Source organism: Leuciscus leuciscus (genome assembly GCF_965113295.1).
Source record: "Leuciscus leuciscus genome assembly, chromosome: 1".
Classification (NCBI taxonomy): Eukaryota; Metazoa; Chordata; class Actinopteri; order Cypriniformes; family Leuciscidae; genus Leuciscus; species Leuciscus leuciscus.
Window position 1 is genome coordinate 20,040,839 of NC_138725.1, and position 12,425 is coordinate 20,053,263.

General features: G+C 47.8%; 1 protein-coding gene across 1 annotated transcript; it reads left to right on the forward strand.

Moving 5' to 3' along the window:
* Nucleotides 1-991: 991 nt before the first annotated feature.
* On the forward strand, nt 992-12,206 carry LOC309509095 (uncharacterized protein; the record flags this gene model as incomplete). The annotated part of the gene is made up of 3 exons (XM_082183636.1): nt 992-1,239; nt 10,186-10,533; nt 12,127-12,206. Exons 1-3 carry the CDS (start codon nt 1,182-1,184, stop codon nt 12,204-12,206), a joined length of 486 nt encoding a protein of 161 aa, XP_082039762.1. The 5' UTR covers nt 992-1,181.
* Nucleotides 12,207-12,425: the final 219 nt, after the last annotated feature.

A 12,425-nucleotide genomic window follows, 5' to 3' on the forward strand; every position in this document is an offset into this window, starting at 1 on the left:
TAAACACAGCCTCCAACACATGAATTCACATACAGCGGAATAGGGTGCTGATGATCCTGAATGGCTTGTTGAATGAGTGTTGATAGTCTGAGGCTCATCAACATTAACAGATCTGCTGAAAACACTCTTTATTTCATGACAATAGTTCCTGTTTTCACCTCATTTATTATGCTGATGTCTTCAGATCTCCTGTAAATTGACACTTAAAGCTCATTGCATTGGTGTCAACAGACTGAGGGTAATTGTTGGTTACTATATGTATGTGTATTCTGTTTATGTTGTACTATATGTCTTTTATGCTTTTAAATGTTTTTTTATATTACAGTTTTTTTACTACTTTTCTAGATATCTGCCATTATTTTAACGAAGAAACAGAATAATGTTAGAATTAGAAATAAAAATTGCTGTATGATAGACAGACAGATATAAATGCTCTCTCTCTCCCTCTCTCTCTCTCTCTCTCTCTCTCTCTCTCTCTCTATATATATATATATATATATATTATTTGTTTCAGTCATATTTAGAAAAATAATCATTTGATGACATATTCAAACACTGTATTTTAGGATCATAGTGCAGCCCCAAAATACTCAATAATTTTCATTTTAAGTCTTTATACTTATCCTTCTCCCACTATCTTATCCAAATATTCTTCAAACCACTTATTTGTCAGCAAGAAGCTTTTAATCATTTAAAAAATAATGACATTTAGTAGGGTCTCTTCAGAAAAAGTCTGAATAATTATGTCGTTTCATTGTTTCATGTTACACTGAATGATGATTCAACATTATTTCAACTAAATTCTGACATTTTGTCTCCGCAAAAGTTATTTGAACATATACATTTTATACATTACACTTGCATTTTTCTATGTATACAAAATCCCTTTTGTAAATTTAATATCAATCTGACACTAATATTAAACATCTGGTCTTTGACCCTATTGAAACAAATCAGTAACTGATATTTTTTTTATTTTGGCAGATCAGCTCCTCCCACAGCAATTACATCATCAGTGAAGCCCCTCTTACAGTAGTCACATGATCAGTGAACCTCCTCCCACAGTAATTCTCCAATAAATGCTGTAAATTCCCATCAGCTACAAGTGAAGACGAGCATCAGAGCTTTAGGAAGAGCTGAAATCTGCAAAGACTGAGTTTATTAAAGAGGACAGTGAGAACATGAGTGATCCAGAACCCTGCAGAATGAAACACACTGAAGATCCTGAAGAACAAAGAGGTTGGTGTTTATTCTTCATTCATTCATGATGCTGAAGAACATTCATGCTAGAAACATTCAAGCACTTCATCACATTTAGATAAACAGTTAAACTATGAAATGAGTACAGATTTTCAACAAATGTTCAGTAAAGGGAGGTTGGAGAAACATATTGATTGTCAACATCAAACCAAGTATAATTTTTATATTTTTCAAGCAATAAATAGTAAACTGTATCAAGTAAATGAAATATCCAGAATGGCTGACAGGGTTGTACGTGTAACTTGAGCAAAATCTTAAAGGTGCTGTAAGCGATGCTGGGAGTCGTAACTTCTTGTTGACATTCGAATTGTTGTCAAACAAAACGGAGGCTAGCTAGACCCTCCCTCCTCCTCATCCCGTCTCCTCCCTCCTCCCCTCCCTTCCGGCATAAAGGAAAGTCTAGTCACTACAAACAAAGTTAAGTTTTACTGAGTTTACATTGTTTACAAGTTTACATTGAATACTTCATTCAATGTGTAATGTCGCCAAGTTAGATAAAGGGTTTTATATATTGCAGAACAGAATGCAGAAAAAGAGAAACATTATTTTAAAATCGTTTTGCCACCTGAAGCTATAACTATAGCTCCCATACAAGGACGCAATAATAGCAAGATAACGTAGCTTCGCGTTTCCCAGTGAGAATAAACAACGGCGGCGTCGTAAACAAATTTAGTCAAAGTTGTCAACAGCCTATAAATGAACATTCAAATTCATAACAAACCGTGGATGAAAACAATCATTCACACAAATTGTCGCCCTACTGTGAATTTGCTTGATCATTTACAATAGAGATTGATCGCTAGCTGAAACATATATGTTGTATTCACCAAAGTTAACGCTGACTGCATAGTTCTAGCTAATTACATCCTTGTGTTGGTTTGGCGAACATGAACGTCAGTTTAGAAAGAAATATGGATTTACCTGTTCTGCAAAAACAGAGCAACTGAATGTGGATCGGAAGCCCTTCTGCCGGCGGAGTTCTCGCCACCTTTCGAATTTTTTTCCGATGTAAATTCGGTATTTCGCGCGTTCCTTATCCTCGTCCCTTATCCTTGTCCCTCTTCTTTGCAATTTGTTCATCGGAACGTCGTCTCTTTGGTCGTGTGTCGGCCATAATTCAAACTTCCCTCTTCATGCTTCTCTCTCCTCCACACCCCCTTCATGTGCACGCGCACTAACCCCCAAACCACACCCCTCAAATACTTCTTGTCGGTGATTGGCTGGAGCACTGTTTGTTGTGTTTCATGGTGCGGGTGAGCCCAGTTTGTTTTTGTTGCCGTTTGTGGAGCCTGTGGTGTCTACAGAGACCGCGTTTTTTTACAGTGTGTTCAGGGGACAGGCAGCTAGCGGATAGTGAGGAGATGTTTGCTGTATGTGACAAAAATTGTTTGGGCCTAAAAAACGCGTGGCATCGCTTACAGCACCTTTAAGTTGTATTAATCATAAATGATATGAGTTCAACTGTTATAGAGAACATTCTTCTTACAGTAACTTTAGTAACAGGGTTGATGAATACAGTCAATGCTACAGTTTGTGTAAAAACTGAGACAATGGATTAGGGCTGAACGATTAATTGCATTTGCGATAATATCGCGATATGATGAAATGCGATTGTTTTAACCGCAAAGCTGCGATGACAGTCTGGTCACGTGACACGCGAGAGTAAGTAAACCAGTCTGTATTACCTGAAGATAAAGCATCAGCTTGGCACACTACACATATAGGCCTGGCTACAGGAAATAACAGTTTATGTTTAATTTATGTGATATTGTGTTATAGATTCTCTCCAACGATTCTGTATCGATTAAGATAATTTCAGATTTATGTCTGAGCTTAGTTTTAAACAGAGATATGTGATGGCGCGTGTGCTTTATAAACAACCGTATTCTGCTTGCTTCTAATTCCTCTGTCTCTCACACACACACACGCGCGCACATGCTACTCCAACCTTACGAGAAATAATCTTTAATAAAGTTCGGAAAAGTCGAAGCGAATTAAAGGACATTCGCGGGCTTCATTGCACAAGATATGAGATGGGAATTAGTGGGTTGTAGTACTCATAAAATTTCTTCAAGGTTGGTAGTCATTAGTCATAACCTCTGACTAATAATCAGACTTATGAGCTTGTGACCGTGAGATCAGCATTATTGGCCGAGGTGAAACTTAGTGACACTTGAATCCAAATGAACCAGTCAAATATAATGTAAAGAGTTAAATAGAGTAATCAAATGTCTATTTAAACTATGATATAAATGACTAATAATTAATTGGTGTTCCAACTTGAACTGGAACTTGTGTTCCCTATCGTCCGGTCACTACGACGTACGTCGTGGTGAACGACGAATAGGAATCTCGCTAGAGAGGCCAATCTACTTCGAGTGAAACTAAAACAAGCCAATACACATTGGCGTGCAATCATTTGCATCAGCTGCGCAGCCTCGCAGCGCGGGTATTTAACGAGCAGCTGGTGTGATTGCACTTCAGCTTTTTGCTTCGGAGCCAAGCACTTCGATGCGTTCTACAAACAGAGTGACAAGACAAGCCTTTTCGGACCTCTCCTTCCCGGTGCGGGCGTTACAGCACGGCAGCGCGAGCAGTCTTCTTTCTCTCTCTCTTTACCTTCTCTGTCTTTTTTTGTTTTACATACTGAGCAAACAAAAAAAGCTGTTATAACAGCTGGTAAGGTGCGCCATTAGAGCGCTCAAAGGCTGTTCTAACAGCTGGTAAGAGAGAGACAGCGCACAGACAGGTGCACATTCCTGTCTGTGTTCGCAGTGACTGTTCCCCTGCGTGTTTCAGCACCAGTGAGAGCAGTCCCTAAAAGAGCTTACACAGATAGAGAGCGTCTTTTTAAAGATGACTTTCTATCTGTGTGTTTCTGGATGCGGTCGTTACCTGGGTTCACGGGATGGTCACCAACGCTGCCTCGTGTGTCTGGGCATTAAACACGCTGAGGCAGCGTTGGTGGATGAGTCATGTACCCATTGTGGGAAGATGACCATCGCGGAGCTGCGGTCGAGACTCACGTTCCTGCAAAGGGGCGGAGTCCCCGTGCCTCTGCCTCGATCCAATCCTCCTCAGAGGGTTGCTTCGGGCAGTGACACGGGTGACCTGAGGATTACGGTGAGCGCGTCTCCTTCGGGGAACCAACCCCCTAGGAACCCTCACCCCTCTCATGCTCCGCAGCCAGTGGAGCCCCCATTGGAGAAAGCTGGACCATCCTCGCGGTGTGTACCGGTTGTCTCCTTTGGGGCTCCCCCTGAAGACCAGATGTCGATCGCTGCATCGGAGGGTGGGTCAGACCTCTCTGCGGACGACGACTCGGCACCGCTGCCTCCTTCGGGTGTGCCAGCGGTGCCTGAGACGGACCCGGAGATGATGGCCATGCTTTCCCGGGCCGCCAAAGGGGTCGGGCTCGTGTGGAATCCTCCACCGTGTCCCGAACCCTCGAGGTTGGACGATTGGTATCTCGGGGTGGCGCGTGCTGGTTCTCAGCAACCCACCCCAGTGCCTTTCTTCCCGGAAGTGCATGAGGAGCTTACGGGGACATGGACGGCACCTTTCACTGCCAGAAACCGTCCCAGTGGTTCCTCCTCCCTCACCACCCTTGATGGCGGGGCGGCTAAGGGATACACGCGTATCCCGCCAGTGGAACGGGCCGTTGCGATGCAACTGTGCCCTAACTCCACTTGGCGTGGAGAACCGTGTCTTCCTTCCCGGGCCTGTAAGTACTCGTCGGATTTAACCGGCAAGGCTTACAAGGCCTGTGGGGAAGCCGCCTCTGCCATGCACGCTATGGCGTTGCTGCAGGTCCATCAGGCCAAGGCACTGAAGGACCTGCACGAGGGTGGTCACGATCCCCAAGTTCTTCAGGAACTTCGTATCGCGACGGACCTCGCGCTTCGTGCGACGAAGGTGACCGCGCGGTCGGTGGGTCGTGCGATGTCCACCATGGTGGTCCAGGAACGCCATCTCTGGCTGTGTCTGGCCGACATGAGGGAGACCGACAAGCTCCGGTTCCTTAACTCCCCCGTGTCCCAGACCGGCCTCTTCGGCGACGCGGTCGAGAACTTCGCCCAGCAGTTCTCGGCTGTACAAAAGCAGACTGAGGCCATCAGACACATCCTGCCGCGACGGCCAGCTGCTGCTCCCACCCCACCGCCTGCGGCCCCTCAGTCTGCTCGTCGCCGAGGGCGGCCTCCTGCGTCTGCCCCTGCTCCCGTGCCGCCGCAGCAGCCTCCATCTAAACGGCGCCGTGGAGCCAGTCGCAGGCGGGCCGCCCCGCCCGTCCAGGACCCCGCTAAGAAGGGCGGCAAAGCCAGGAGCAAGCGGCCCTAGGACGGGCGACCCAGAGATGGCAGGGACTGCTCTCCAGGAGACGATGACCGCATCGCTCCATCCCCCGGAAGAGGGCCGGGTGGAAAATCCTTTGTTTCCTTTTGTTTTTGTTCCGCCGCTGGCCTCAAAACCAGCGGTACCCAAATTTTCAATAAAAGAGCAGTTTCTTCCGTCTCTGGGTCCGAAGAGGGCCCGGAGAGCAGTGGGGGGAGAGAATCCTCACCACTCTCATCCGCCTCTTCTATCGCCAGCAGGCAGCAGTGTGCAGTTCGAGAACGCAACCAAGCCGCCTCCTGCACCTCCGGCCTCGTGGAACCAGGTAAGTGTTGCACAGCACACTCAGACTCCGCTACGGGCCGCCTCCCAGAGAGAGCCTCCCGAGCCGAGCCCCTGTGTTCCACCTCGCTGCCCCACTCCGGGTACGCCTACGGTCCCTTTGGTCCCGCTTGTACGGTCTCTGCGAGCCTGGCTAGCGCTCCCCAGTCCGTCTCGCTGGCTCATTCGGACCATCAGGCTCGGCTATGCGATTCAGTTCGCCCGGCGTCCCCCCAAGTTTCGGGCCATCCACTCCACTACAGTGAGAGCAGCCGATGCCCATGTCTTGCGCGCGGAGATCGCAGTCCTACTGGCGAAGGACGCGATAGAGCCGGTCCCTCCAGCCGATATGAGGTCAGGGCACTACAGTCCCTACTTCATTGTACCCAAGAAAGGTGGTGGGTTACGACCGATCTTGGACCTGCGAGTTTTGAATCGGAGCCTTCACAAGCTACCGTTCAAAATGCTTACGCAGAAACGCATTTTCGAATGCATCCGTCCCCAAGATTGGTTTGCAGCGATCGACCTGAAGGACGCGTACTTTCATGTCTCGATTCTTCCTCGACACAGGCCGTTTCTGCGCTTTGCGTTCGAGGGTCGAGCATATCAGTACAAGGTCCTGCCCTTCGGGCTGGCCCTGTCTCCTCGTGTCTTCACGAAAGTCACGGAGGGGGCCCTTGTTCCCATGAGAGAACAGGGCGTTCGCATTCTCAACTATCTCGACGACTGGCTCATACTGGCACACTCTCGAGATCAGTTATGCGAACACAGGGACCTCGTGCTCAGGCACCTCAGCCAGCTGGGCCTTCAGGTCAACTGGGAGAAGAGCAAACTCGCCCCCGTGCAGAGGATCTCTTATCTCGGTATGGAGTTGGATTCGGTCGCCCAGACAGCGCGTCTCACAGAGCAACGCGCTCAGTCGGTGCTGAACTGCTTGAACACGTTCAAAGGCAGGACGGCGGTCCCACTGAAATTCTTTCAGAGGCTCCTGGGGCATATGGCAGCGGCAGCAGCGGTAACTCCGCTCGGGCTGCTTCATATGAGACCGCTTCAGCACTGGCTTCACGGCCGAGTCCCGAGATGGGCGTGGCATCATGGCACTCACCGGGTGGCAATCACACCGGCGTGCCGCCAGACCTTCAGCCCGTGGTCAGACCCCTCGTTCCTTCGGGCAGGAGTCCCCTTGGAACAGGTGTCCAGGCATGCTGTGGTATTCACAGATGCCTCTGCCACCGGCTGGGGTGCCACGTACAACGGGCATGCAGTATCAGGGGTGTGGACGGGCCCCCAACTGCACTGGCACATCAACTGCCTCGAGTTGCTAGCAGTTCGTCTCGCTCTGAGCCGCCTAAAAAGGCCGCTACAGGGCAGAGACGTGCTGGTCCGTACGGACAACACTGCGACCGTTGCGTACATCAACCGTCAAGGTGGTCTACGCTCCCGTCGCATGTCGCAACTCGCCCGCCATCTCCTCCTTTGGAGTCAGAAGCGTCTGAGGTCGCTTCGAGCCATGTATGTCCCCGGTGTGCTCAACCGTGTGGCCGACGAGCTATCACGAGCTGTGCTCCCGGGAGAATGGCGACTCCACCCCCAGGTGGTTCAGCTGATCTGGAGAGAGTTCGGGGAGGCTCAGGTAGACCTGTTTGCCTCCTCAGAGACCTCCCACTGCCAGCTGTTTTACTCCCTGACCGAGGGAACACTCGGCACGGACGCACTGGCTCACAGCTGGCCCCGGGGCCTCTGCAAATATGCATTTCCCCCAGTGAGCCTACTTGCACAGACCCTGTGCAAAGTCAGGGAGGACGAGGAGCAGGTCCTTCTGGTGGCTCCCTATTGGCCCACCCGGACTTGGTTCCCAGAACTCATGCTCCTCGTGACAGTCCCTCCCTGGCCCATTCCTTTGAGGAAGGATCTTCTGACTCAGAGACGGGGCACCCTATGGCACCCGCGTCCGGACCTCTGGAAACTCCATGTCTGGTCCCTGGACGGGACGCGGAGGTTCTAGGTGACTTACCCCCAGAGGTACTTAACACCATCACTTCTGCGCGAGCGCCGTCTACGAGACGTGCGTACGCCTTGAAGTGGAACCTGTTCGTCGAGTGGTGTTCCTCCCGTAGAGAGGACCCCCGAAGATGTTCGATAGGGTCAGTGCTTTCCTTCTTGCAGCAAGGGTTGGAGCGAAGGCTGTCTCCCTCCACCCTTAAAGTACATGCTGCTGCTATTTCAGCATATCATGACCACATAGATGGCAAAACAGTAGGAAAGCACGACCTGGTCGTCAGGTTCCTTAGGGGGGCGAGACGATTAAATCCTCCTCGTCCTCCCTCCATACCCTCTTGGGACCTTTCCCTGGTGCTTCGAGCACTTCAGGATGCTCCCTTTGAGCCTTTGCAGTCAGCAGACTTAAAGCTTCTCTCCTTGAAGACTTTGCTGCTGATTGCACTGGCTTCGATCAAGAGGGTAGGGGACCTGCAAGCATTTTCGGTCGACGAATCGTGCCTAGAGTTCGGGCCGGGTGACAACCATGTTGTACTGAGACCCCGGCCTGGCTATGTGCCCAAGGTTCCTACCACTCCCTTTAGAGATCAGGTAGTGAACCTGCAAGCGCTGCCCCTGGAGGAGGCAGACCCAGCCCTGGCTTTGCTCTGTCCCGTTCGCGCTCTGCGTATGTACGTGGACAGAACTCGAAGCATCAGGACCTCAGACCAGCTCTTTGTCTGTTACGGAGGCCAGCAGAAGGGAAAGGCTGTCTCCAAGCAGAGGATGGCCCACTGGATAGTGGATGCCATCGCCTTGGCTTACCAATCTCAAGGCGTGCCCTGTCCGCTCAGGTTGCATGCACACTCCACGAGAGGCGTTGCATCCTCCTGGGCGCTGGCACGTGGCTCCTCGCTAACAGATATCTGTAGAGCTGCGGGCTGGGCGACACCTAACACGTTCGCTAGATTCTATAGCCTACGTGTAGAGCCCGTGTCCTCCCGTGTTCTCACCCTAAACGGGTAGAAGCACGGTGAGTACCGGCTCTGTCGGCTTGCTGCATCCTACTGTGCACCTTATTACTCCAGAGTCAAAACCTGTTGAGTCCTCCAAACACCCTCGGCCCGGACATGGCGGAGTGTCCGGTGCCAGGCCTTGTCCGCTGAATCCTTGAGAACCGGGTCTAGGCTGGGTCCCATATGTGTGACCCTACGGGGATCCCATATGTGTATATTCTCCACGGCTGCTCCTAATGGAAGCCCGTGTTTTTCCCTTGGGCTAAGTCACCCATTACTCATATGCAGTACAACCCTCGGGTTAGTCCATATGTCTATTCCCACATAACTCTCCTTAAGAATGTGGCTCCCGCAGCGTTCCCCTCCCTCAGATCGGGCACGCTTTCCCAGTGTTATCCAATAATCTCACTGTATGGGTTATAACGGAACAACAGTGACGGATACTCTCGGTGTAAGCCCTCTCCTATCGTCCTTCCAGGCAAGAAGGTGAGGAGGCTTACACGGGGCGCTGGATGGGGTGCAGCAGCTGTGGCGCTTTGCTAGGGATTCCTATTCGTCGTTCACCATGACGTACGTCGTAGTGACCGGACGATAGGGAACGTCTCGGTTACATATGGTAACCCTCGTTCCCTGAGGGAGGGAACGGAGACGTACGTCCCGTCGCCACATCTGCTGCTACCCGCCGGGGCGACCAGCTTTTCAGGCTTGGCTCCTCAGCAAAAAACTGAAGTGCAATCACACCAGCTGCTCGTTAAATACCCGCGCTGCGAGGCTGCGCAGCTGATGCAAATGATTGCACGCCAATGTGTATTGGCTTGTTTTAGTTTCACTCGAAGTAGATTGGCCTCTCTAGCGAGATTCCTATTCGTCGTTCACCACGACGTACGTCTCCGTTCCCTCCCTCAGGGAACGAGGGTTACCATATGTAACCGAGACGTTTTTGGTTTCCCACGTTTACATGCAAATGAATGGGAGTCATTGGAGTTAAAAGTCTAGTGTGACTGGACTGTAATAATTAAATAGTTTTAAGTAAAATAAATTACATTTTACATGAGATATTTGTGTCAATGATCAAATATATTTAATAGTTCTTGCTACAGAAACATGGGATTTGTGTCTATAATGTTTTAAAAAATAATTATCATCAATGTACCTCATTAACGGAAAGTACTTTTTGTTATTACATCAGAGCTCTTTTATGTCCTTTCACTTCATATTCTTCTCTTTGAATTATTTTTGTTGTACTGAAAAGGAAATAACTTTTTCTCTTTGATTTCAGACCTGATGGAAGTGAAGGAGGAGAGTGAAGAACTGAGTGAAGTGAAGGAGGAGAGTGAAGAACTGAGTGAAGTGAAGGAGGAGAGTGAAGAACTGAGTGAAGTGAAGGAGGAGAGTGAAGAACTGAGTGAAGTGAAGGAGGAGAGTGAAGAACTGAGTGAAGTGAAGGAGGAACATAATGTCAAACCTGGAGAAAAACCTTTGAGTTGCTCAAAGAATAAAAAGACATTTTTAAAGAAAAGAAGAGCCAAGAAATCTTTCACCTGCACTCAGTGTGGAAAGAGTTACAAAACCAAACAAACTCTTGACTTTCACATGATGATCCACACTGGAGAGAAACCATTCATGTGTGCTCAATGTGGAAATAAATTCTCAAACAAAAAATATCTTAAGCTTCACATGAGAGTTCATACAGGAGAGAGACCGCACACGTGTGATCAGTGCGGGAAGAGCTTCACACAAAAAAATAACCTTAAGAAACACATGTGGATCCACACTGGAGAAAAGTCATATGCATGCAATCAGTGTGGAAAGAGTTTTACAACCAAAGAAAATCTTGAGATCCACATGAGGATCCACACTGGAGAAAGGCCGTACGCATGTGATCAGTGTGGAAAAAGTTTCACACACTCATCAAACCTTAATCTTCACATGAGGATCCACACTGGAGAGAAGCCGTTCACATGTGATCAATGTGGAAAAACATTTCTCTGTGCATCAAACCTGAAGACACACCTGAGAGTTCATACGAAGGAGAAGCCGCATTCATGTTCTGTGTGTGAAAAGAGTTTTTCACTGCGGAGTCATTTACAAAGACATGAGAAAATTCACACTGGTGTGAAAGAGTACATGTGCTTTGAGTGTGAGAATACTTTTATTACAGCGGACAGTTTAAAAGTGCACCAGAGAATTCACACTGGAGAAAAACCTTACAAGTGTTCACACTGTGACAAGAGATTCAGTCGGTCAACAGATCTGAAAACACATGAGAGGATCCACACTGGAGAGAAGTCGCACACGTGTGATCAGTGTGGAGAGAGTTTCTCTTTTAAAACTCACCTGAAGCGACACATGAAGATCCATACAGTGGAGAAACCACATCAACACAGTCTGAGATCACAGTAAGTAGTTCATCTTTATGTGCTGAGCATTAAAGTCTCTCCTGTGTAAGTTAGTTTCCTAACAGCCATGATGAGCAACAGGACATCTTGGTGGTTGCTTGCATTCTGCTTCACATTTTCACATTATTATGAGATATTGAGTTAGAATTATAAGACAGTTAAGTCGTTATTATGAAAAAGCATCTCATTATTATGCAATGTTAAGTTATTATGATAAAGTTTCTAATTATTATAAGATACTAAGTCATAATTATGACAACGTTTCTCATTATTGTGACTTCCATATTTATATTATTTGTGCAACTGTGATGGAAACAGGCTTCCATACTTTGTCCCCCGGACATCATGTGACTAAACAGATGAATATAAATCAGCTTTCTGTTTCTAACATCTGCTTATTATTATTATTATTAATTCCATTAATTATTTGCAGCCCTAGTTCATTTAAGTTGGTTTTGATCATTAAAAACAATTGAATAAAATAGTTTGTTGCTGTGGCTTCGACAAAACCTGATTATCATGTTATACTGCGCGATCTGAAGATCTTGAGTTACAGATGTAACAGTTCGGTCAGTTTTCATGGACTTTTAGTTTTTCTCGGTCACATGTTCACCTTTGTCTTAGTTTTCCCGCCACTCATATGTCGTCATGGTCATTCATTTGTTCTGCACAGGTGTTTGTCATTTTACCCTCATTTGCCTTGTATTTAAGTGGCAGTCTTTTCAGTTCTCATTTCATCAGTGATCTTGACTTTGAGCTTCACTTTTCATTTCACGTGTGTCTCTCATTTGAAATCTCACTTGATTTAATGTTTCTTTCAGACCTGATGGACGTGGAAAAGAAAGAAAAAACAGAAGGCAAAAAATCTGTCACCGCTTCAGGTCTCCTGCCCTCAGTGTAAAAAACACTGCACATGAAAATCAAGTCTGAAGATTCACATGAGAGAGTTCACACTGGGAAGAAGCGGCTCAGGCTTTCGCTCTGAAATCAAATCAGCTTCTCATTCTGAAGAAAGACCATTTAACTGTGATCAGTGCGGTAAACGGTTTCATTGGGCGTCAGTCCTGAAGAAACACCTGAAGATTCACACAAAGGAGAAGATTCATTAGTAATATTACAG